Below are 26574 nucleotides of genomic sequence, written 5' to 3' on the forward strand. Positions count from 1 at the left end.
CCTTTTACCAAGAAAGTCACTTTGGGTCTTGCTCTCTCTCTCTCTCAACCCCACCCCCACCAAAAACTGATTAAATATTGAGCTTCTGAACACTTCCAAGGTAAGACAGCTTCAGATCCCTAAGCGCAGAAGCCCATGAGACACAGACCCACTTTTATCTAAACTACCCTTCCCCACCCCGGGGCTCCTCAAATGCTTTGGACTACAATTCCTAGGCTGATGGCATATGTACTTCAAACATCGAGAGCACATGGAATTGAGAAAGACTGGTTTAACTCTAAACCACATAAGCACAGTGAAATATGTTCTTGAGCAGGGGTTCCCAAACTTGGGTCTCCAGCTGTTTTTGGACTACAGTTCCCATCATCCCTGACCAATGGTCCTGCTAGCTAGGGATGTTGGGAGTTGCAGTTCAACAACAGCTGAATTCCCAAGCTTGGGAAATTAATAATAATAATAATAATAATAATAATAATGTTATTATTAATACCCTGCCCATCTGGCTGGGTTTCCCCAGCCACTCTGGGCGGCTCCCAAGCGAATGTTAAAAACACAATACAGCATTAAACAATAAAAACTTCCCTAAACAGGGCTGCCTTCAGATGTCCTTTAAAAGTAAGTTAGTTGCTTATTTCCTCGACATCTGCTGGGAGAGCGTTCCATAGGGCAGGTGCCACTACCGAGAAGGCCCTCTGCCTGGTTCCCTGTAACCTCACTTCTCACAGTGAGGGAACCTCCAGAAGGCCCTCGGCGCTTTGGGCTATTTTTTATTGTGTTTGTTTTTGTGTGGTTGAGGTTTTTTTGTAACTTTTTATAGCTTCACCGTTGATTTTATAGGAGGTAGGCTCAACTTGATGGCTGCTCAAACTGCTTTGAACTATTTCTATCTGCTGTTTAACAATGCACTATTATTTAACTTGCTTCTTCCTTTTTTAGAAAGACAATTATGGATTGGGCAGAAATGCAGCAGGAAATAATTTAAAGGAAACATAAATAACGTGTCATGAATGAGTGGAATGGTGTGAAAAGGGGAAGCCTCAACACAGGGGAACTGGGGAGAATGGGTGGCAGAAACTTTAACACATTGAAAGGCTCCTTCCCTGCAACACACATAAAGAGGGGCAGGTGGGCAGAAAACTCAGTCATACAGCAGCAGAAGCCGCTCACTTTCTTACCCGGGGCAGAAACCTTTGAAGTCCGACTGAAGTTTGCTATGACCAACACTCCTTAAGTGCCGCTTCAAATCAGGAGTGCAAATTGGGACCAACGTCCAGTCTCAAGATACAAAGTCCTAGTGACATCCCATGCCACTGTCTCACTAAGACTGGTGCAGCTAAGGCCACTCAAGTTTCTGTGGCTTCTGGCAACACCACGATTCTGCATTTCCCCCCAGCCCAACGAGTCCTGTCTCTGTTTCCGTGCAGAACTGGAAGTGGCCTAACTGTGCAGGAGCCCACGAGACCTGAATCCAAAGGCACTGGGAAAGTGATTGGGGATCTTGCCATTTGGATAGTAAGCAAAATTAATGATCAGGCACTGTATAATGGCCAACCTACTTGCGCTCAAGCAGCAGGGCCATAAACGCGGTGGTGGAAATGCTACAATTATATGGAAGTATAGAAAAGCCACAGGACACCAGCCACAGAATTCAGCTTAAGAATTTTTTTCTTCTCTTTTTTTTTTCAAAGGAGCAACTATGGTTGAGAAGCTACACTTGAGAATAAGTGAGCAATGCCTGATGGAATCTTAGGAGTCAGGGCTGCTGGTGAGCAGGATTTAAAGCGGCTTAAGAGTTGCCATCCCAGTCAGCAGAATAAATCCTCCTTGTAAACCACTTAGAGGTTATGTTACAATCAAGCGGTACATACATTTCGTTAAATAAAAAATAAACAGAAGTAGAATTCTGCAAAGAACGAGAAATCATGCAAAGGCTTCCGATTTGCACCGTTTTAGAAGCTGCAGAATCTGGATTACAACAGTCTGGGTTGTCTCGGTGCAATATCGTTTTCTTATGGGTACAGAAATGCACAGCCCAGACTCAAAGCCCATACAATTAGGCAGAAAGCTGAGAATAGCAGAAGATCGAGAGTCCAGAATCCCAAATTGTGGTCATCTCAACTTTCAAAAGAATAGACATTTCCAGGGAGATTTGCTAAGGGGCAGCAGCAGACCTAAAGAGTTTAGTGGACCAATATTGAAAAATGGGAATGGGAAGCTCCAACTCCACCCCAAGCACAAATATGGGACACAATAAAAAGTAAGAAAACGGGATGCTTCAGAATGAAAGCACTGGCATGTGCTTGTCGTGAGGGAAACTGCAAAACAGAGGCTACCTGCATGACTCACACCTGCACTGCACTACAAAGGTTTACAGAAGTTTTGATAGGGGGAGGCAAATGGCTGTAAGAAGAACAGGAAACACATCATGCAGATGGGGAATTCTGGGGATGCAAAACAGCTAATGTTCTCCAAAGCTTAGAGTTTGCTAAGAGGTGAATGCAGGAGAGCAGCAGCCCAGAAGTTGACAGCATCTTTGGGTGCTACTGGGGTGGGGAAGCTGAGATTAAATGAATCAGAGGGCAGGGAATAGTGTTTCTGGTAACCCTTTGCACACTCTAGTATCCATCTACTGTGCATAACAATAAAGGAGAATAGGGACTTTATAATCTGCAGGTGCCAGATTCTCGGAATACACAGGATTCTTTAAAAAACCTATCTGCTCATTTCTTAGGTCTACCTGTGTCTTTCCAGTTTTGATGCATACATCCTAGGTCTGCAGGGAAAGCTGCCATCCTGCCCCCCAACTTACCTCAAACTGTAGTGGAGTATTACAACGACTAGCAGCCAAGGAGGGAATTGGTGAGAAGATCACACCGCAGCTACTTCGACATTCCTCCTCTCCTGGCATAGATGAGGAGGACGTGGTGAGGTGTGGGCTCAGCGCATCTGGAACCGAGGGGTCAGGAAGTGGGGGAGTGACTGGAGAAAGCGGTCTCAATAACTTGGTAACACTCTGCTCCATTAGATAGCGAGACTTCCACTTCTTCAGGGGGCTCAGGAAATCTGAAAGGCAACACAGAATCCAGGTAGTGACTCTACCATTACAAAGCCGCAATCTACGCTCATCATCTACTCCCCCTACACAAATCTTTAAATTTTTGACTGGTTTTTGCCATAGTGACAACTCTTCAGCTCTCTCTCTATAAAAAAGAACCCTTCTTTTCTCCAAAGAGGAGAACTACCAAAACAGGGGAAGGTAAGAAAGGGGGGCAATTTCAGGGCTCAAGGGAACTCGCTGAGATAAAAAAAAGGGTCCAAACCAAAAGGAACCGACAAGCTAATAAAAACACCTGTTAAGGTCTAGGTCCTCCAAAATCGAAGCCTCTCTACATCACCTCCATACATCTCCACCAACACAGCAGTATGCACTTTGCCAAAAGACAGGGTCGTGGCCCAGAAAGTGATAACCCCAGCCTCTCCCTCTGCCATTCAGCTGCATCACTTCCTTGTGAAGCTTCCTTTCATTTACCTGCAGTCTTCCTGAGCTAGGAATGGTGCATCTTCCTTGCACTCATTAGGCTGATGGGTAATCTGGCAAGGATTCAAAACAAGTCGGAACAAGAACTAGTCCTTGCAGGAAACATCCAGTAATGCCCACAAGTCCCCCTATTAAGTTTCCTGTTGACAACATCCAGGCCTCCCTCTCTGCACTCTTTACTGTCCCCAATGCTTTCAAATCAATCCTCGTAAGTACAGTAAAAGGGTTATTCTGCTCTATTATCTCTATCCTCAGACACCAAGCAATCTTCATCGATGAGTCCTTGTTAATTTTATTTTATCAAATTCCACTACCCTTGCAGCAGCAAGTCTCCTGCTAGGGTAGAGACCAGCTACTGATGGCAAGACCAAAAGAGAACTTTGAAGCCCCCACTTTCCTTCAACTGGAGTGTTTTGCATCTGCACACACAAGCTAATCTCTCTTTCTCAATAGACCAAGGCTTATTTCGCCCACTCATACAGTTGGATAACTTGAAACACTTTTCCCAGCTGCAAAGTAGCTGCTCATCAGTAAGCCACCCCTCACACTATCAGTAGAACGTCTAAAGCAGGGCAGGCAGCCTTTTTTCTGCTGGGGGTCACATGCCCTGGAGGGTAATCTGCTGGAGTCACATACAGTGGTACCTCGGGTTACAGACGCTTCAGGTTACAGACTCAGAACTAGTACCTCTGGTTAAGAACTTTACTTCAGGATGAGAACAGAAATCGCGTGGTGGCAGTGGGAGGCACCATTAGCTAGTGTGGTACCTCAGTTTAAGAACAGTTTCAGGTTAAGAATGGACCTCCAGAACGAATTAAGTTCTTAACCCAAGGTACCACTGTATTGGTGGTGGATGGAGCCTGAGCCAAAAGTGAGAGTGGGGTCAGAGGTCAAGGTGTCCACTCTACTCCTCTTTCTTTCCTTGCCACACAAATGGAATCAGGCCAAATGGAATCTGGCTCAGAGCTGCAGGCTGCCCACCTGCATCCCAAAGGGAACCTCTATTAGCCGGTATTCCATCGACAGATATCAAACCTGTTGGCCAAAAAACCACAGTTGCATTCTAACCAGTGAGAGCCAATTATTCCAAGGGAAGTAGGGCTGCTCCAGTGTTTCCATCCATCTACTGATAAGATTATGCTCTACCCTTCAACATACAATGCAAACCTTTGCCTAACAGCAGCCCCGGGATAGTTGTAAGTGGATAGTGGGAGGTCATTTGCCAAGTTTTTGCTGGTAGATTAGATCCCCAACCCCACAACTATTGATTTCACTAGCCGCTGCAAACACTCTTGAGTTGTTCCCCCAAGATGCTGACTTGCATATGTGAGCTGTCCCTTGCATAATAATCTTGTACACAGCCCCCCCCCCCCGCCCAATTTCCCTTCCTTCTCAAGCCACGACAGCACCTCTCTTCTCTCCCGCCACCCTATTAACAAGGGAATTGAATAGGCCTGCCCTTCCCAGCACTTCTTTACGTCCTGTGACAGAACTTAATCTGACTTGCAAGAAACCCTCAAAAGCCAAATGATTTCATGGTCCTAAGAAATGCCACTGGACAACTTTTAACTCAAAGAATCCAACCCATAGAAGCCTCTTAGAAGAGCCTTTTCTGCTCCCCCCCCCCACCTAAAATTGCAATTTGCCCATAACTAGTGCTTTTTCTGCTTTCGATGCCTCTAACCTTTGTGTAACACACAGTTATCTGTACACTGCCTAGGGCCTCGTCTCGCGTCCTTGGAAAACTGATCCCTGACTTGGATAGATCGCCACCCTCTTCCTCTGCAAAGACAGATGCAAAGTTACTGTTTTTAAAACTTGTCTTTTTGCTTTGCTCACAGATGTATGCTCCAGTGCTGGAGAGTGGCTGTTCTGTAACCAGGTGCCTACTCTTTTAACCAGTTATTTTCCCAGCAAGTGGGGTAAGGCGGCGGCACTTGGTTTGGTGCAGTGCACTTCCTCCATGGGAATAAGGTCTCTGTTTCTAGATGAAGCCCAAAGGGGAATGGGTTCCCTTGATCTTGGAAAAGGAGGATCCCGTTCTTACTCTCCTCCCTGCAACCCTTTGCAAGGGAAATGTCAGAATGAGTAGTCACCCGGCAAAAGAAACACCATTCATGCAGCTTGTACGGTTTTTCTGTTTGTTTTCCCTCAAGAGCAGGCTAACAGGTGGATTGATATTTGCAGAATGGCAACAGGCCCGTGCCATAGTCACAGAATTGTAGAACTGGAAGGGACCCCCAGGTTCATAGTCCAACCCCCCGCAATGCAGGAATATGAAGGTGGCCCATATGGGTTTCGAGCCCACAACCTTGGTGTTAGCCCCACGCTATAACCACCTTAGAGACCTGAGGAGCTGTGAAGGACAGGATGTTATACAATGAGGAGGGTGGCACTTCTGAGCTCTAGTCCATCACAAACCCTGGGCCAAAGACTGTAGCTCCTGAGTTGTTGGGAAATAACAAGAAGGAAAGAAGAAGAAGAAGAAGAAGAAGAAGAAGAAGAAGAAGAAGAAGGGGAGGAGGAGGGGGAGGAGGAGGAGGAGGCAGCAGCTGCCTGTGTCAACGGATAGCAACACACTACGCAACTCTATGTGTACTGTACCTATTATTGCTCATAGCTCACTGAGTGACCTTGAACCAGTCACTGCTTCTCAGCCTAACCTACCTCATATGGTTGTTCTGAAGACTAAATGAGGAGGGGAATAACTATGCACACCACCTCCAGTTCCTTGGAGAACGAGGTGAGATATAAATGCAGTAAACAAACGAATAAACTGGTTAGTGCACGGAGGCCAGTTATGTAGAGTTATTGACTGCAATTATGCTTGCTTGCTTTCTAACTGGCCCTTCAAGGAGTGGAAAACTGAAACGACATCCACGGTGCACCACTGAAACATGGAGGCCTCTCAACCAACCTGCGTTTTCCTTGCAGATGCCAGAAGTGCTACCGCTCTCGTTGCTTTGGTATAGACTCTGAGTTCTGTTCTCTTGGGAAGCAGCTGAGGTCTGAGTCATCCCTTCTTCCAGAGCCTGCTTCATCCAACGCTGCAAAAACAAACCTTGCTCAATAATGCACAGGCTCCCACTTAAAGTGTCCCCCCTCCCCCCGACTTGCAACAGACCACTTTCAGCAATTTCCATCTGTTATAGGTCAATGCCCCCAGGGGTTGGGGAGGAACTGTTTTCACCTCAATCGCTTTATGGGTGGGGCCGTTTACACCCTGTACCCCAACTCAAAGTTGTTGTTTTTACTGAAAATAAGTGATGCCTCTATGCATTTTCCATGAGGTCACTCAATATACATGTTTTAGGCTGAGCCCATATTTTAACTGGCAAATGATGATGCAGTAGGAGAAGGAAATGGCATAAGGCAGGGAGGGCAGCAGAGGCTTGTGTCTAGGGAAACTTAGCTAGGAGCCTTCAAGGAGAGAGAGGGAGCCAGTGCAGGCCTAAAGTTTCATCCCCTTGAACTCTGAGCCATTCACCTATTATAGCCCATTTTCAAATGCATCTCCATAGCCATGAGAACTAGAACAATATATTTATATGAAAAGATTTGAATGCCAGCAGCCGGCTTTTTTGCTTTGCTTTTTTTTTACTAGGGAGGTACCACTATTTTAGCATATGGAAACATAAAAACAACAGCTTGCCACTCCTACCTAGTCCAAGACTCTCATATGTTGAACATGCACACGGTAAAACCAGATCTGGAAATTACCAATTCTAATTAAGCACACAGGATTATGTTATTAATGCTCCAAACTTAACTTAGGAAAGCAAAATTGAATTTTTTGCTTTTGCCCAAAAGCACACTGGGGTTAGCTGGCCAGGACATTCACATAGAGAAATGAACCAGATTCAGGACCCAATTAGCAGAAGGTGTAATCTAAATATGTCTTATACCGCTGTGTCAGAGCAATATATGGCAGAGATATGCTTACCATTCTAAAAGGAAATGTCAGGAGCCCATTTCTGGCCTGGTTGCAGCATAGAATATACATTCAACCAAAGCAGGTGAAGAAATAGAGATGACCAGTAGTATGGCCATCCTATGCTGCTCTAGACTCACCACACAAATGTGCGCATAGACCATCCCACAATTTTGTTGGAAAACAAGTTTCAAAGCCCTTGTGGATGTTCAAGATAGTTGTGAAAATGCACTAGCCCACTCAAGACTGAAAAGTCAAATTCCAGTAGACAGAAGCCACTTCCTCATAGCCCTGTTGCTTGCTATCCCTTTTCTTCCACCTTGCCCTTGACAGGCAACTTGCCAAAATACAAGCAAGATACCCAAATATTAGCTTTATTAAAAAGCTGTCATGTATTATGAGAACTACTTTCATTACTTAAGCAGCCTAAACCAGAATAGACTCCCAATCTGTTTATCTGCCTGAGGGGTTATATTGACACAATTTTGTGGGTGGGGGGATTGTTTTGTTGTTTTATACCAGGTAGCTCATGAGGCCCAGGAAACTGCATACAGGGCATTCCTGTGTCCATGGGCCATTCCTTTGCAGCTTAGAGCCCTCTGGAAACCCAGCTATTAATCCTGCCTTTGTAAGGCATGAAAAACAAGCTGCTTTAGGCAGACTCTGAGTAGGTATTGCCTCTCAAGGCAAAAAATACATTTAAAGAAAGCATTAGACACACAACATAACTAGTAGTCTAGAAAAATCAAGCAAAAGATTAAAATGAAAACTTGACTTTGCTAAGGTCTATGGAAAATCTAGAGCTGGCATCGCATCATGGTGAATGTCTCACACCCAGTCCTGGGCTATGCAAAGCCCTTCTTGAAACAGATACTCTTGACTTTCCTAGTCTCCCTAGTCTAGCTACAGCTTGGGGTGCAGAGAGAAAACAGGTGTGAAATGCACTTTCCTTTCTGCTCACCTAACCAAAAATCATCACAGGTTATCTCTATTCAAGAGATCTCAATCAGCAATATCTTGGCAACCACAAAATTCAAGATGTGTACAGTGCACCTAATTTAGAATCTTAGTCCCAATAGGCAAGGTGCATCAATTACTACCTAGATGTTTCAGCGACTGCAGTTTTTTAAACCCATACAATAAAGCGTTTTAAGAAATCCTGCAAGAGCCTGTATTTAAATACAGTGGTATCTCGGGTTACAGACGCTTCAGGTTACAGACTCCGCTAACCCAGAAATAGTACCTCGGGTTAAGAACTTTGCTTCAGGATGAGAACAGAAATCGTGTGGCGGTGGTGGGAGGCCCCATTAGTGGTACCTCAGGTTAAGAAACAGTTTCAGGTTAAGAACGGACCTCCAGAACGAATTAAGTTCTTAACCTGAGGTACCACTGTAGAGGAGTTGAAGCACACCACAGCCTTGTCTTTCTAACGATACATGCAGTGCATAGTCTATTCACATCTAGGAATAGCTAGTGAGCCTATGAAAGAAGACCGTGCCTTTTCTGTAATTTTTAAAGTGTCATGGAGCAGTGTTGCAAGCAGGGAGAAACTGTTCCCTACATCCACTGAAAATACGAGAACCAACTAAAACAATTTTAGTGGTATGTTTCTTTTCCGGGAAGAGTTTCAGTAAACCAAACCTGGGCAAGCATATTTTGGGGTGCTTTGAAGAAAGTCATGCACATTCATTAGACATTCAAATCCCCCCCTCCCCAAGAAATATTGGGCCAAGCGCACAGACCACAACCAAAAGCAGACATACCTTTTTGCATGAGCTGTAGTTCCCATCCAGCTGAACCGGCCGCCTTCGCCTTTCTGGGGTGAAGGGAGAACCAAAACGGATGTAGTGTTTGGGCGTGGTGCAAATGAGTGGGGAGTGGACAAGGCCTGGCAACATATTGAGGGTGGTAGCCAGCACGGTTGGGTCAGTGGTGATACGTAAAGGGCACTCAATGGGGCACTCCTGTTTCTCTGCCTTGTCATTCAGCCATTCTGTAACTAGATACTGAAAGCAGAAATAACAGAAAAACAGTGGTACCTCGGGTTACATACGCTTCAGGTTACATACACTTCAGGTTACAGACTCCGCTAACCCAGAAATAGTACCTCGGGTTAAGAACTTTGCCTCAGAATGATAACAGAAATCGCAAGGCGGTGGCGTGGCGGCAGCGGGAGGCCCCATTAGCTAAAGTGGTGCTTCAGGTTAAGAACAGTTTCAGGTTAAGAACAGACCTCCAGAACAAATTAAGTTCTTAACCCGAGGTACCACTGTATGTCTTACTATGCAAGGAACTTGTAAAGATAAGACAAAATAAAGTGTCAATAGGGAGAGGTGGGAATGGGTTGGCCCAGAACTGTCTACTCTGCCTGGGCCCTAGTTGTCCATGGTTTCAAGCAGGGAACTTCCCCAGCCCTGCTACCAAACATCTCTTTATTAAAGTAGGAAATAGCAGAGATGAAACCTGAGGCAGAGTATATGCCCTACCATTGGGTTATGGCCCAATAACACCCCCCCCCCAATGAAAACCCTCAAATGCACTCTTAAATCTGGTGCGTAAGATATATACAAGTGGCCTGGCAATGACATCTTTGGAAAGGTCTCATTGGTGTAATTAATAAGGTCTTACAATGAGAACTGCTGTTCTCATGAATCACCTCCTCCTGGAAGAAATCCCTGTGATCTGGAAGGTGCCAAAACCTGCCCCATTGTTGGGTTGCAAGAGTGCCACATGTATTATTTTAAAGGTCTAGAAATCATGTTCTGAACCTCTTATTAAAAACTGAGTTGAAGAAGTGTCCATTAAAAAACAGATCTTGGCTTAAGATGGGTTACACCACAGAAAATTAAGTTCAGCTTGATTGCTTTTCCTCAAATGGTTCTAAGTGAATGTTAAGCTTCTACTGCAGCAGTTTTCAATTTTTATATAATTTATTTTCTTGGCAGACCACTTGTAAATTGCTGGAGGTCTTAGCAGTCCACTTAATAAACCTTTTTGTTGGTTCTGGCACCATTATCAAAATCAGTGCACTATTACAAAAATCACAGGCCCTAAAATCACTTGTTTGTCTGTTCGATTTTGTCCCTTGGTCAAAATGGCCTCCCATCTCCATTACTCGGGGGGGGGGGGGATAAGACAAGTGCAGGTCCAAGCACAGATATTCTCAAATGTTCTGCAATCTTTCCAGTGTCAACCTGCCTGGAGCTCACAGTTTGAGACTTTCTGTCTCACTGGAATCTCATAAAAAGCAGTTTTCCTCCATTTCTTTTCCTCCATTTCTTTTCATTGGGCTAAAATTATTTTCACCCTTTTGAAAATGGATAGTAATTCACTGGAGAATGTTGATAGGGTTGGGAAACCAGTGGAGGAGGGTTTGGAAAATCAGGATTGTCAAAACTTGTCTTCTTGACTCAGATAGTACCACTGAAGTCTCTGTATAGCTCCTGTTGTAATTTATAAACCTGCCACACACTGTGTTTGTTACCCAAACATAAGCATATTGCAGGGTCCTAAGATACAGTGGTGCCTCGCAAGACAAAATTAATCCGTTCCGCGAGTCTCTTCGTCTAGCGGTTTTTTCGTCTTGCGAAGCAAGCCCATTGACGGCTTAGCGGATTAGCACTATTAGCGGCTTAGCGGCTTTTAGCGGCTTATCGGTTTAGCGGATCAGCTGATAAGCGGCTTAGTGGCTTAGAAAAAGGGGGGGAGGGGGGGAAACCGCAGGAACTCGCAAGACATTTTCGTCTTGTGAAGCAAGCCCATAGGGAAATTCGTTTTGCGAAGCGCCTCCAAAACGGAAAACCCTTTCGTCTAGCGGGTTTTACGTCTTGCGAGGCATTCGTCTTGCGGGGCACCACTGTACATCCTGCAATATGCTTATGTTTGTCTAAGCCACAGAGCCTAGGGGTTGCCAATCAGAAGGTCAGCGGTTTGAATCCCCGCGAAAGGGTGAGCTCCTGTTGTTCGGTCCCAGCTCCTGCCCACCTAGCAGTTCGAAAGCACGTCAAGTGCAAGTAGATAAATAAGTACCACTCCGGCGGGAAGGTAAACGGCGTTTCCGTGCGCTGCTGTGGTTCGCCAGAAGCGGCTTAGTCATGCTGGCCACATGACCTGGAAGCTGTCTGCGGACAAACGCCGGCTCCCTTGGCCTATAGAGCGAGATGAGCGCTGCAACCCCAGAGTCGTCCGCAACTGGACCTTTACCTTTAAGATACATCCTGCCCATCCCTCAGTTGATTTACCTTTTTTGTTTTGGGATACTTGAGTGCAGCCCGGCTGGCCTGTGTTCCTGCAACTGCAGCCACAGCTGGGTCAGAACCCATCAACTGCTTCCCTTCTCCTGGACCCTCCACGCTGCTGACTTCCGCCGCCATTACTGTGCTCACAGCGTTTCCCTCCTCTGGAGCTGCTTGAGAGAGCTCAGCCTGTTGGGAGCTGGCTTGCTTTTGCCTTCTCAGTCGCTGTGCAGAACTACTCCGATAACGGGAAAACCGGCTTTTCGGTCGCGGCCTAGCTGGTTTTGACGGTGCTGTTTTAGAGACTGGTTTATCTGCTGCCGTTTCCTGCAGAGCAAAGCCCAGTGTAAGCTATGGAATTATTGAGAACCTGCGCCTCTACACATTTGCTCTCAAACAGGAGCAGCCTGGTGAAATATATCTGTAAAGGTTTAATACCTGGAGTGTAAAGGGAGAGTCAAGGGAGGATCTGGGACGCTAGTATTCTTTGGGGGGTGGGGGAGTTTTACTTGCATCTTAATGCAATGCTCCCTCTAGAATACTGATTTCATCCCTTGAAGCATTTGCCAAACAGGTGCCAGCTGGCATATTTTGAGTCCAATAAGAAGTGTCCAAGGGTGCCACTACAACATGGTCTGTGAAAGTAACTGTGCTGATTTGTAGCAATTCCATGCCAAAATATGGCCCCCGCCTTCCCTTGTGCCCTCAGCACACCCAATGAAACGTGACTTCTTTCAAATCCAGCACATGTCTGGTAACACTGAAAATGCTACCAGTCAGGGGCTCACAACTAATTGTCATATTGGATCAAGCCAATGGTCTAATTATATAATATATAATTACATTCCAGTGGACATTTTAATACAACAGGAAAGTTGAATTACACTTCCAGCATCTGGTAGCTGGAAGGATATCCTTTCTGAAGAACATGGAGTTGCATACAGAAATTCCACTGTAATTCCCAAAGTTACTGGGGCTGAACCCTTGGCAGTTCTACCTTTCTTCTTACCCCAGCCTGTGAAGACCTCCGTGTGTTCACTCCAACGCTGCTGGCACTGGAAGGGGCACTTGGCACAGAAACACTTGAAGCTAAACTGCTCTCCTCAGTTTCATTTGGCTCAGCTTTTACTTCCTCCGGTTCTGGAGTCTCTGCCGTGACCACCACTTCTGCGTCTGTGCTGCTCCGATCCGATGGGAGATCTCTCCTCCTCTTTCTTTTTTCCAGGTTCTCAAACACGTGCATGATGGCTTCTACCTTCCGATCTTCTCGGGTCTAGCCCAACCGAAGCACAAATCCAAGTCAGCAGAACAGGTACAAATGGGTAAAAAAAAAAATGGCAGACCAGACAACAAGGGAAGAAGGGGAAACACAACAGGATCAACAGTGGCAAACTAGTAGACATCCCAATAATGACCTGCTCTCCATTCCTCGTGGATCAACTTCCCTGAGCACTGACCACACAGAACATGGGATGCTAGTTCTGTCAACTCAGAATACACTGATTTCAAAGCAATTGCAATTCAGAACAGCATGGTCATGTGAAAATATTAGGTGCCTAGGATTAAAATGTGTGTTACCCCTGTTTCCCCCCCCCCCACACACATTTATACTTAAAGTCATTAAACTGCTTGCTAGGTCATCTCTCACTTGCTTCTTCCTAAACCCCCCCCCCAACTGTAGGTCTTCCTCAACTGTATCTTCCTCTCAGGATATTCTGTGCTTTGAATTATACCTTTTGAATGAAAGTTTGGTTGTTGCTGTTTTTTAATTGATAATGAATATTCCACTTCTCTGTATAACCGTTTAAAGGACACTGTTTTGTTTTTAAAGGCCGTGACAAGAAAGCACCTTGTTTCCAAGGCTACAGAAGCCCAACCGATGAAAGTGTGTGCTGCTCATATCAGTTTTAGCAGGAAATAAGAAAGAAGCAGTAGTAGTAGCCATTAGAATAACATAAAAAGATGGCTGTTCACACAATATACGCACCAGGGGATTCAAAACAGTGATACAAGCAACAAGCTAGTGTTGCTGGTTGGGAAAATGCCAGCTTTTCCTCATCTCTCACCCTATTCAATCCTATCCCTCATATACATACACTGGTAAGGCTAACTGGACCAAGATATATTTTTTTGTTTGGCACGGATAGGCAGTGCTAAGATTCAAGGGGGGAGGAAGGAACTATTGCCGTTTACCTTCCATTTCCTATGTCTGTAGGCTTCCTTTGAAGCTTCCTCATGTTGACTAACCTCTCTTCTTTTCTTGTCTGTCTATTCTTAGGTTTAAGGATGAAAAGGAACTGCTGTTATCTGAGCTGCTGCCATTTTACTTCACTTTCAACAGCCATGGGGTAGTGCTTGAAAATATCAGGGCGCCAGCCGCATTTCACAATAGGCCACCAGCCTTTCGTGAGAAAGTGGAGATACCTGGTCGCCAGGTTTGCTGAATAACATCTCCATCTGGCTGGCTGGCACTGCTGCCATGCTGTGCCAGTCAGCTGGCTGATGGGGCAGCATGGCAGCAAAAGAAATGCTTCTTTTGGTGCTGCGCTGCCCCGCAGAGCAGCTGATTCACAGAGCAGTACAGCACCAAAAGAGGCACATCTTTTGGTGTTATGCTGCTGCATAGATCAGCTGATCTGCAGGGTGCTGAGGCATTCTGTAGTGGCAACTGAAGCCTAGGTTAAAAGGTGCCATATGGCTCCTAGCTTTTATATCTGTTTCTAACACTGCCATGGGGAGGCCTAGATGGTTGTTAAGATTTCTTAACAGGTTCCTGAATCAAGCCTGCTGAGCCCCTAACTCTGACTCCCTTCCACAAGTAATCTTGCTTTTGCATCTTTGTTTTGCAGGGCATCCTGCTGTTTCTCAGAAGCTTAACAAAGCTTTCCTTAGTAAGTAGACAGACACTGTAGTGGACAAGCGTCATTGAAGACAGCACACCCACTACTCTTGATCTTCCCTACAAATGCAAAGCCGCAGGCATAGACTTAGTTCAAACAGGGCACTGGTGAGGCCCAACAGATCTGGCCAGTTTCCTGCTTGAACAGAACATGGACACTATGTCCCAGAATCCTTTGCAGCATGCAGAGTTCTGCTGCAGACCATAGCTGTCAACGTTCCCCTTTTTTTAAGGGAAATTCCCTTATTCCAAATAGGATTCCTTGCAAGAAAAGGGAAAAGTTGACAGCTATGCTGCAGACAAGCCAACATGGAAAAGATTCCCTGAATGCAGACACTTTGAAAACCACTATTTAAAACCACATAATCAGAATCCACAGCCAACTCGGCACCTGGGCTAGTGAAAACAGTAGCAACCCTGAAGAACAGGAGCAGAACAGCAATGCTGGCATGAGGGAGGCAGATCAGACTAGTTAACTAGACAACACTGTGTGAGAAGGCAGCATCAAAACTCACTACCTATGGGAGGGACTGTACCCATTACAAAAAAGAGAAAGGAAAAGATACTTGCCCGTCTGTTCTGAGTGAGACCTCCCTGCTCATCCGCAGTGGCTTCTTTCTCCTCTTCTTGCTTCTCTTCTTTGTCTGCAACCTGAAATGTGAGAGAATGGACCTCAGCAGCAGTCACAGCTGCAAAAAGATATGGGACAATTACCGTGAACGTCCAGCATTTCACTGGGGCTGGGGCTGCTCTATGCCCAGGGAAGTCACTCCCTCTGGGAACAAGTTCCTCCAGAGTTAGTGACCAACACCCAATGCTATAGGATAGTGGAGACTTTACCTCATTATCACTGGCTGCAGCAAGTCCCTCAGGGACTTCCTCTGGCTGTGGATTGCTGTTCTCATCGGATGCAGCTTCCCGCTGCTCAAGCTCCTTCCGACGAGCTTTCCGACGCCTGGTCTCTGCTCCAATCAGAGTGTCTAGAACAGGTGGAGGCAGCTGTTCTACAGTGTTTGGGCTCCGTTTCTGCACAGGGCAATTTCGGTTTCCCTTGTGACAGGCACAATCCACTTTATAGTTGCTGCCCCATCACAAAAGACACAGAATATATTAGTATCGCTTCACAATGTCTTGAGAAACAATATGTAAGTATACCTTTGAGCTAAATGTCTAGGAAAGAGATGGGGGAACTGCTCCCATTTATGACCTTTACCACCCGAGAGGCTGAGATTGTAATTTGACAACAAAAACCAAAAAGCAGGGGCACAAATGAAAAGGTCAGTACTGAGGGAAGAAGGGCAAGTCTCCAATAAGCAAGTAACAAGAACGCTCACCAGTTATTGTACTCATAGTCAAAGGCAATGGTGACCTCTGCATCCTTGGCAATGGACGTAACAGCATATATGCACAGGTGAATCATCCCACCTGCTATCACATGGCGAACCTTCAACACACAAACAGAAACGTTACAATCCCAAAAATCAGGCATGTGCCACATTGCAAAAGCTGAGTTTCAACGAAGTAGCAGCAAAGCCAGTCTCTTTAAGCAACTGTTAGTTTAGAACAACCAAGTTGTGAAACGTGATGTATACATTTGAGACTGGAAGGATTTACTTTGCTAGGTAGGGAATTCTGAATTCTGTCAAGGACTGGGATACTTGATGGAGAATGCAGGACAGATGGACCATAATTCCACCTGCTGAAGACCACAACGTCCAAGTGTTTGTCCTTCTGAGGCTACTGGTAAAATATTCTGCAGGATCAATATTGTATAAGGGACTTCATCTGAGGATCCAGCACTTTTGGGCTGGTGGGGTGATCTTTGTTTGAAGTCGTGGCCGACCACAAACTCAACCAATACGAGCCAAATTTTCACACCTATCAAAATGCCAAGCACCACAGCAACCACTTACCTCTGCATTTGGTGTACAGGAGCGCCTGATGAATCTAGCGTCATTACCAAAAGTCCGAGCATCCACACACATCTCAACACTGTTAAACTTGGAGTAGAACAGCACAAAGGGATACGGCCTAAAAAAGAAAGAACAGCACTTGTAACCTTAATGGCAAACACAGCCAAGCCTACAAGGCATCCGTGGAGCGCTGGACGCACCACCGCATAACGCATATTCATTTCTAAAACCAATCGATTGTGGGGAACCTCCCACCCGCACCAGCCCCCCAAACGGTTCCACTTTTCAGACCGCTCAGCATTCTTACTTTTTGAAGAAGTGCCCATTGACCTCGAACTGTTGCCGCAGCATCACTTTCCCACGATACTCAATTATAAGAGTGTCCACAGCCAGATCTCTGGCTGCCCTCAGGATCTTCCGGTGCTTCTGAACCCGTGTCACTCTCCCTAGCTGCAGCTGCCAAGTTAAGAGAGAGAATTTAGGACCCACACCGCAGAGGGAAGGTCCATGTGTATGGCTGCATTTGTTAAAAGCAGCTGAGCAACCAGGGTCTGAGATCACTGGCCATATTTAATTGTCTACCAGAATGCATGAACTGAAGTAGCAGACATGCTCAAGGTAGCATTGCTGGCCAGACCAGGAATATTTTATACCTGAAAAGAATCTTATCTAATGAGCCAGGAAAGGAGGACGGGGAGAGAAGGACTGTCGTTTCATACCTCCCCGAGCTTCACCTTATCTGCTCTCCCCTATGTATAAGCTTGCTTGCATCTAGAGGCAAAAGAGCATCTTTCAAACCTGGGCCTTATCAATGACCCACCACCCTGGCATGCAGCCAACTGGCCTACCGCCACTTTGGGGTCTACTTGTTTACCTGCATCTGAGAGCCAATGACAGTGTTGTTACAGAACAGCTCTGTCTTATTGATTGTGTCCAGCACAGCCGCCTTGCCCACAAACTCTTTATTGGCATTTAGATGGTGCTCCAGGAGGTTCTGTACATCCGCGCTGTATTGGTTAGTGAAGGCTTCTTCATACTGATCGGTCCAGAGCCTTATGCGGTTTTCCCACCCCTCTGCCGTATTCTCATCCAGGGCATGGGCTTCTGAAGGAGAGTTCTGCACCAAAAGGGAGTCAGTTCAATGTCTATACGGCATAAGGGCTCTGTGAAAAGCACCGGGGCTGCTTGTGGGTGACAGAGCAGCCTATAACTAGGAAAATAACCACCTAACTCTGTGTGGTCCTTGTTCTCAGCCAGCTTTTTTGTGGCATTTTCAAAATTCTCCCCATCCTGGTCTCTACTCAAGTAGCCTCAGGTAACCAGCACAACAGTACTTGAGCCCATTCCAACCACATCGCTTAGAAAACTAACGAGCCCTTCAACGTCTCTGCTCTTCAACATCCCTGCCTTGCACACCAAAGTCCTTTAAATGTGCACCTGTCTCAACAATAATGCCACAACCATCTTGGACCGGGTCAAAGGATAACCATGAAGTTTCATACATGCTGATGACCAATAAGCAGGGCTCAGTAGTCCTTGAGAACAAAACCAGGAGTCATTAATTGCGTTACAGGCATGAAACTATATTCTGGGATCAGGTATGTGGCTTAACTCACCTTCATCCGCAAAGACTTCCGTGAACCTTCTCTAAAAGCCTGTTGAAAGAGTAAGACAAATGACCATCAGTATTTTTGCCCCATAAATCTGTGCTCATTCATGCTAAATAGGAGGCACAGCTGCAAAACTGCAACAAGGTTTAGAAGAAAAACTGATCCTAGTATACTTTCAGTGGTAGACTCCCCCACCTCCCTAAAGGGTTGGCTGCCTTTTCCAGAACCTCCCTAGGTGACAAGCACAGATTGTTGCAGCTTTGGCCAAATAGCACTTCCACAAAGCAAAGAACAGGCTCTGAAAGAAAAGCAAAGGAACCACAGCAGAATATACACAGTTATGCCACCCTAAAATCTTTCTGTGGGTATCAAACAGCAAAACGAAATTCCCAAATAAAAACTCTTCCAAGTATCCAGAGTCCCTTCTAAGTAAGAAGAGAGCTGCTGCTTAAGAATTACTTTAATATGCATTATTTTTGTTAGCTTATGCAGGAGAGAATCATGTAAAATGTGTAGAATATTAACCAAAAAGTAACTTTTATAAACAAATTTGCTTTGTAGGAACAATTCTTCTGTATATGCACAATATTTATCAGCCAGATTTTGCTGCATCCAAACCCCCAGTTTTCCACCCATGGGTCTCTATATCTAAAGTCTGAACATTGTGTGGTAAAGGAACCAAAGATCATATATGCATTGGGGGGGGGGGTCAATTTGAAATGGAAAAAAATAAATGCAAGTCATTTCTTGATGTTGTATGATTAAAATACTATTGTTGTTCTTATTTAGTGGCAGATGCTTAGCATTCATTTTTTTACTTGATGCTGATTTGGCTAGAATGCTGGAAGTCAAAGTCAGTTTAGTTCTTACTAATTCAATAATACTAGGTTTGTATCTCTGTAAGTAAGATGCATGTAGAGTCCTTTGGGGTTGTTGGTGTGGTTTTGTTGTTGTTGTTCAAACGACTGCTTAAGCAATCAGAAAAGCCCTCCCTTCCCCCACAGTTGCAGCCCTGCCTGAGCTGTGGGCATGGTGGCACAATTCCACTTCAGGCATCCGTGGAACACATTGTCACTGTTCTTGTTCGTTTTGTCCATGGCATCTGTCCCCCCCACCCCACTCCACAAAAAAACCCAGAAGGAGATCATCATCATGATATGGAAGGCTGCATACCAATAAGGAGGAGATTAGAGGAAAACGGCCAGACATCCTCCCCAACGCTTACTTAGTTAACTGGCTGGAGTCGCCGACAGCCATATCTATTGACATACCTTGATTTTTTTGGCTTTTGGTGCCGTACGAGTTCTCTCTGTATTTCTTTTCCTCTTTTTGGGTTTGGTTCTGCAGACCCGATTGACGGTCAGAGTGATGCTCGTAGGGGTGTGTTGTGTAGCAGTGTACAACACTGTGGAGGGAGAGAGCTCCTCGTCCCAGCTCTCAGTTGCACTGCTGTCCCCACCTGCCGTGAAAAATGTCTTGTTGGCAATTTCCCCTTTGTTCTGAAAAAACTTGTACCTGCCCTGCCCCACCCCGGTGAGTTAACATTGCACTCTTCTCCCCAAAAGGCTGCAAGGAACCATCATCTTCCACTCACAGCGGCAACTTGCTTTGCGCTTGCCCCCTTCAGCTCTTCCAATGTACCTACCCTATACTCTTGAGATCTCAGGTAAACTGGGAAAGATGACAAAGAGAGGCAATGAGACACAGAGCACTCTCGCTGCATCAGGGCACCCGCTCATTCAAATCCCGCAAGCCTGGGGGCACTAACTCACCTGACACGTTGTCTTGCTTCCTCCGACGAAGTCTGATCACTTTCCCTCTGCTAAGCCCCCTGGCAAAAGGACAACAGAAACCCAAAGCTGACATTATTAAGGGTTATATTGCTTAAAATAAACTAACTTTGGGTCTTCAGCGGAACACCAGATCACCTGACATCAAAGTGTTATATAAAGTTAAAATGAATTTAATGGCCACGTCTCAGCTTCACACATTCACGTCCAAGTGTGGGCTGTGCAATATCCATGTTCTCAAGAGCCCCATCTTTCAAGTTACAGAAAGACCACATTCTTAGCCCTCGTAAGTGTGGAAATAAGCCTACAGTGTGTGAAAGCAGAGCCACTGAAATGCTCTGGACCAGTGATGGCCTGGAAGGACAGGAAAGGGGAAAGACGTCAGATCTCATGTTCCTTATGACCCCCAAGCCCCCTTCTGCTGCTTGCCAATCTCTGAAGAAGTTCCATCTCTCCTTCGCTATTACTCTTTCACCATTGCATTAGAAGCACCAAACTTCACGGAGTGTTTCAGACACACTCCACTGAGCAAAAGGTATGATTATTTAACCAACTGCATTTGGTCAGCTCAAACAAATCAATTTTAGACAATCTGACATTGGTACTATTTATCTGATCTGATGAACTTGCAGGATTTGGCACCTGCATTGTGAAAATGTGCGTGTTGGTTTTGTGCAGGTCAGCTCCTTTGCTGCAGCGGAAGGCTGGACCAATTGAAGGTAAAGAAAATGGTCCACTGAGCAATCAGGAAGCCTCTTTAAACATTCTCCCCACCCCACCCCTCATTTTCCCATGTATGAGGCTGCCTACAGGCAAGAACTTACCTGCACTTCTCACATTTGATGAGGAAACCATCTTGGGAGAGACTACAGTGACACCAGCTAGGAATAGACTCTGCTTCTGAAGAACTCTCTGTGTCCCCAGAATTCTCCTCATCGTGAGAGTGTAGGCCATTCAGTTCTGCACGAGGGATGATGGTCTGGACAGGGGGAGAAGCAGGAGGGGTCGGAGGAGGAGGGGCTCCGTAATTATGATCCTGAAAACAAACATTTGCATCAGTTCTATTTTGAATGCGGGGGAGGAGAGCAAGAGGCATGACTTTACACAACATGTGAGCCCTAACACACTTCCAAAACCTACCCACCACCACATGCACAGATTTGAGGAGCGACAGGAACTCTGGCTAACAGAGCAAGGACCTACAACTTTGGACTCTCTCTAAAACTGGGCGGAGCAATTGTTTTCTCAGTCCAACCACAGATAAAGAAAGCCCTGATATCCAGGCGTCTTAGCAAAATATACTAACACTGATTTGAACTACCTATGCTTGCGCTAATGGAAACAAAACCACACTACCCACACACAAGAAGTACCAGCAGTCTCAGAGGAAATCAGGGACCTGCAACAAGTACCAAAAAAATCTGCAGGGAAAACGCCTCAAACAGCTCTATGCTATCTCTTAAAGGCACAAAATGTGGAGACTAAGGGGAGAAAATGGCAACCGGGTGGGATGCAGGGGGAGAATGGAGTGTCTGGAACCAGAAGACAGAGAAACATGTATGCATATGTATAGGGTAGAAATAAGCATCTCAGTGTCTGGATACGTCATTTTCTGGTTCAAACTGAGAAGTTATTTTAAACTGTCCCCAAGTTTGGAATGAGAGCTGCTCACAGATATTGACAAAGAAATTCAATAATTTAATGTGTTTGGGGTTCAGCATAAGTATACCCACTCCACCTCCTCAAACCCCCAAAATGGAGAAAATGCCCCAAAACCATCCAGTGAGGACTGAGCATTCTCAATGGGCACAAAATGCTGGCTGGCTGACAGGTGTAGACAGGGTGGCAGTGATGGAGAATGAAAAACAATGGAATGGGATAGCTGAAAACCTGAGCCACCACACTCCACACCATAACATTTCCTTGCAGGTGCCTCTTGCTTTTCTTAAGGCAGAGACCTGCATGTGTATGCAAGCATTCTGCACTGTTAAGCACAGAAAAACTGCAAGTTGTCTTTTAAACTGGCTTGATTCTGAAACCTATGCTTTCAATTTTCAAAATACTGGGGCTTATCAATACACTTTTGGGGGAGGGGCGAGGGGAACTTCATTGGAAAAATATACCTGCAATGGGTAGTCTACCCTAGGTAGTAGTTTCTATGAGCAGTCAGTGCTAAAGACCAAAAAGCGAAAAAGAGATGCCCCCCTCACCTTCTAGTCCAAGCTTGCATTTAACAACTCACTCGGCAGGCAAAGGAGGCCAGGTATTCAATGCAGGTGAACGAACAGGCCCATCACTCTGTCCTCCTCCTCCTCCACCAGCCAGTTTGCCTTCTGTGCTGGTCACAGTGGAAAGGCGGCCCTTCCTCTGTGACTGGCACACGGCGGAAGAGCGGTAGACCACTCCTCCTCTTGCCAGCTCCCTCGGCAGAAGGCTTTCTTTTAACACTGTCTTGCTAAGAGGCGGGTAGCCTATGTTCTCATGCCGGCTTATTTTCTGGAAATGCAGTAACTTTGTGGGCTTGTTTACTAGGCTGTTCTAGCTCCATACTTCCCTTTCGCAGTAAGTTGTCTGCAAGCACTAAACAAACACAAACGCGGGGCTAGAAATTCAGTACCCATGTGTCACTTGGCAATGCTGCCGTCCTCAAAGAAGAAATACAGCTCAATCATGCACAAGCCAGGGAGAGGGGATGGGTAAAATAGATGAGTCGGCTGCAGATAAGAGAGACGGTACTCACTGCATAAGGCAGCCCTCGGTAGCTGTGCCTCTGGGAGGCCCCGTAGCCATGACTTGCATACACATTTTTCTCACCAACAGCTGGGCTAGCTTCCACAGACTCTGGGCTGCAGAAAGGGCCAAGAGCAGAACCAATCAGTAGAGGAAGTGGTTCTTTGAAGAAAAAAATTAGCCAGGTCTTAGCATTTTCTCTCATGCCACACAGATATCCGGCCGAGAATGGACATACCTTTTCTGAGGGGCAAGTGAGGTATGGAATCCATGAAGGCCGGATTCTGCATAAAGCAGGGGCTAGGGAAGGGCGAGTGACTGGCAGCTGCCTCAAAATGAGGCATCCTGGATAAGCAATACGAGCAACCCTGCTTCAGCAAGAGGCAACAGGAAGGAAAAAGCTGCTGACAATGCTGCTTGCTGGATTATTCTGCTAGCTGTTCATTTCACTTTAAACCCTTCGTGGATTTGCTCCTCCTCCTGATCCCCACTCAACTCTATGCAATTTGAGATCACCCCGCCACAGCCTCAGACTTTAAATGGCAATACCTTTCAGGCCACAATGTCTACATACTGCTGCTTCAAATGCAATGAGTTACTCAATACAGATAGGAGCCGAGACACAATTTTCTAGTGATGGAAGCTCTTGAGAGTACTTGACAAAAATAGGCCAAGAGCTACAGGAATATCTATGACCTGGATCGGAAGGAACTCCGGACAAACTAAAATATTCAGGATACCCTCCTTTCTTATAGGATGATGCGGTGAATTCCCAACTAATTACTGACCGAAAGTTGCAATTTTCCACCACAAGGTGGCAGGAAAAAATCGACTCAGAATATGGTACTGTACAAAATGGGCAATTAGTGAAAGGCTGTGGGAGTCCTTGTTATAGAAAAGGAAACAGGAAAAGCGTAGGTGATGAAGCCAAAGCCTTGATGCCAGAAGGAGAAATTGCTCTCTTTGGAAGGAGGGGGGAGGACTAAGAGGAGGAGGAGCTGCCGCTGCAAGCACGCATTAGGAACATGGTTCAGGAAATGTCCTTTCTGCAACTGCAGTCAACTTTCAAAAGCTACAGCCAGGAAGAGGACGGGTGGCCACACGGTACTTGCTTATTTGAACTCCTGTCTCTCCAAGATGACCGCAAACTCCTCATTCCTAACTACTGCTCTGTTGTGCTAAATTAAATTACAGATATCTTCAAAACAGTGGGACTGGTAAAACCAGCAACTCCTCTACCTATAGAAGCTTAATCTTGAATCAATGTGTTCCTTTCTTGATACCCTACTAACAAAAGTAGCTTTTCCATGCCCATTTCTACTTTTGCATCCCAAGTCCCTTGAGCTTGCTCTTGAAAATTAATATAACTCAAGCAGAGACCCTTCTTCAAATTGTGGCTACTCTTTGGCCATGAAGGCTTGGTGGTACATGATAGCAGAGCAAACGTTGTCTGGCAGACCCTTTACCTACATGCATCTGAAGTCTAGTGCTATGAAACAATCTTAACATAGCTGCTTCTACCTCCACGCTCCCAAGGAGGGCAAGGACAAGACGGGTAACAGCTACAGCCTTTTCAGGGCTCTATATATAAGAAGACAGAACGCAAGGCCACTGCAACCTGACAGTATCATGGAATGTGATCCTAAACATTCCCAGTAAAACAAAACACAAAAAACTGTCATCAAAACAAGAAGACCTGACAGAAATAGCTATGAAGTGAGACGTATATTCAGAACAGATCTAACATTAGACAGGAAACAAAGTAAAGGACATTTATTTTGTAGTGAGCTTATTTGCTGAGAATACTCCAGATGCAGTATGATTGAAGCTGAGCTGGACAGGTGCTCAACAAAGCCTGATCAGGTCCGTGGTATGAAACAAAACCAGACACGATATACTACACCGTGTATCCAGATACACAAAAAGATGCAGGAAAAAGGAGTGTTTCATGAATGCTAGCGCCTCACAAAAGCCCACCAAACAGAGGCCAGATACACAGAGCTTTCAGTGTCTCCTGAGTACAGTCTGTCAAGCAGGTGGTTCAAACAGTGTGTCTGGCCCTTCACAGTGCTCCATTCTTGGGAGAAATTGCTGAAGACAAGTGCAGGAGCACAGAACAGCATCAGCAAGGCATGACCCTCTTTCCGTGCCTGACTAAGCTCAACGATCAGTTCAACTCCAGGCATCTTCCTTCCTGTAGTGTAGACACTTCATTTGGGTTTTGGCGCAGGAAGTTTCCCACAAGCTACCTTACAAGCCTCCCTCGGGAAAAGAGCCACACTAAAGGGGTGAAAATCTACTTAACAGTTTGAGATAGGCAAGAGGCCCGATGCCTGAAAGATCCTCCTTACCCACATCACACAGCCATCTGTATCAGCAGCACCATGCAACTTAGGCTACAGGAGAGGAAAAGAAGAGTACCGTCAGGGCTCATGTCTTGCAAGATACCTATCAACCAAGGTATGATACAACAGGTGTGAATTAAAGATCACTGGGAAAGCAGTATTCTAGACAGTGCCTCTTCTTGGACGCAATTTGAGGGAAAGGGGGAAGTGCTTCTGTTTGGTGTTCCGTCGCGATCAAATGTGTGCACCAGATACCATCTCAGATTTCTGGTTTATCTGTTGCAAAGCTAGCTTACTCCCGGCTATCCCGGGCTCAGCAGGACAGCTCAAGTCTGAACACCGAGGCCTGATTCCATGCCCTTCACACGCTAGCAGGCAAGGCAGAACTTACTCAGATCCAGCAGCCATATCTGAATAAGATGTATCTGGTGTGGTGACTCCCAGAGGGATTGCAATGCTCATGACGTTTGTCAGGGATCACGGAGTCCAAAGGGTAGCGACTGGCGGCTCCAAGGGCGGGGAGCAGCCGCAGAGCCTCGGCCAACACGTCACGGACATGGGGAAACCTGCCAAGGGGAAAAGAAACAATGCACTGCATTTTTGTGTATCATTGCCACAGACATATGGTTCACCCTGCCTGCAAAACCATCCTAAAGTTGAGGACAGTGCCGGCTGAAGGAAGGAATGAGAAACTTCAGAGGATGCGTGTTGTCTCTTGCCTCCGCATTACTTTTACATAATCTCCTCTCAAATATGGCCACCTGGTTCACATGCAGATATTTCCTCGTGCCATAAAAGAGAATGCCAAGCACAGGCAAGAGGCCCGCAGGCCTGTCTTGCAAAAGACGGTCACATGGGTAAAACTGCCAGTAGGGGAGGCAGAGCACAACGTGTGTGTGTGTGTGTGTTGAGATAGAATCCCAGAGCAGCCAATGAGAAAAGCAAGCAGCACGGAAGGCATTTATTCATTTCTGTAATGATTTATTTCAGAATGATCCTCATGACAACCCTAGTGCCAAAATCCAGTTCCTGAGCTTCACAGATGTGCATGAGATGCAAAGTCATCCCCCAAATCCCTCATGCTCACTTGGGACAAGGTTTAACACAAGAGGAACAGGGGGAAAGGGGCATATCTGAAATGGTGGTGAAAGGGGGAACAGTCGAAGGCAGATGGCTGCACAATGAAGGAAGTAATGAGCCCAAAGGCCGTGCCTCTCTCTGTTTTGTACTCTGATACTAAAGTACAACATACAGTACATGTGACTCTCTTCAGACCTGAACACAACGTGGACATTTAAACCACTGTGTTACTTGGAAATATACAGAGAAGCAGCTACCAGGAAAGGAATGGGCCCTACTCTTTCATATATTTTGCGGAGAAGAGTAACTAAACACACACAGATCCACCATTCAGATTTGGTATGCTATGTAATCCAGCATCTACACTCAACTGCAACTAAGTACAGAATGAGAAGCAGCCCTGATACAAAGGCCAACTTGAGGGAGGGGGGAGGACTTAAGTAAGGAAGGGAGAATGAAGTGAGAGTTGCAGTGGATGGTTCGGCCTGCTGGATGCAACCTGT

The 26574-nt window shown here is 45.8% G+C and overlaps 1 protein-coding gene across 2 annotated transcripts in view; it reads right to left on the reverse strand.

Annotated features, from left to right (window-relative positions):
• The window catches only part of SETD5 (SET domain containing 5), a 63567-nt gene that overhangs the window by 11009 nt on the left and 25984 nt on the right, over window positions 1-26574 (reverse strand). For both annotated transcript variants that reach the window (XM_079957919.1, XM_079957918.1), the window contains exons 2-18: window positions 25383-25557; window positions 22657-22762; window positions 20741-20952; window positions 19899-19957; window positions 19398-19585; window positions 18133-18171; window positions 17391-17633; window positions 16824-16972; window positions 16517-16634; window positions 15938-16047; window positions 15444-15684; window positions 15174-15254; window positions 12714-12977; window positions 11711-12031; window positions 9233-9475; window positions 6456-6585; window positions 2810-3063 (exon numbers count right to left, since the gene is read on the reverse strand). In XM_079957919.1, the coding sequence (XP_079814045.1) occupies window positions 2810-3063; window positions 6456-6585; window positions 9233-9475; window positions 11711-12031; window positions 12714-12977; window positions 15174-15254; window positions 15444-15684; window positions 15938-16047; window positions 16517-16634; window positions 16824-16972; window positions 17391-17633; window positions 18133-18171; window positions 19398-19585; window positions 19899-19957; window positions 20741-20952; window positions 22657-22762; window positions 25383-25453 (2829 nt within the window). In that variant the 5' untranslated portion in view covers window positions 25454-25557. The remainder of the gene's footprint in view (window positions 1-2809; window positions 3064-6455; window positions 6586-9232; window positions 9476-11710; window positions 12032-12713; window positions 12978-15173; window positions 15255-15443; window positions 15685-15937; window positions 16048-16516; window positions 16635-16823; window positions 16973-17390; window positions 17634-18132; window positions 18172-19397; window positions 19586-19898; window positions 19958-20740; window positions 20953-22656; window positions 22763-25382; window positions 25558-26574) is intronic.

Source organism: Podarcis cretensis (assembly GCF_951804945.1).
Source record: "Podarcis cretensis genome assembly, chromosome: 2".
In the NCBI taxonomy this organism is placed as follows: Eukaryota; Metazoa; Chordata; class Lepidosauria; order Squamata; family Lacertidae; genus Podarcis; species Podarcis cretensis.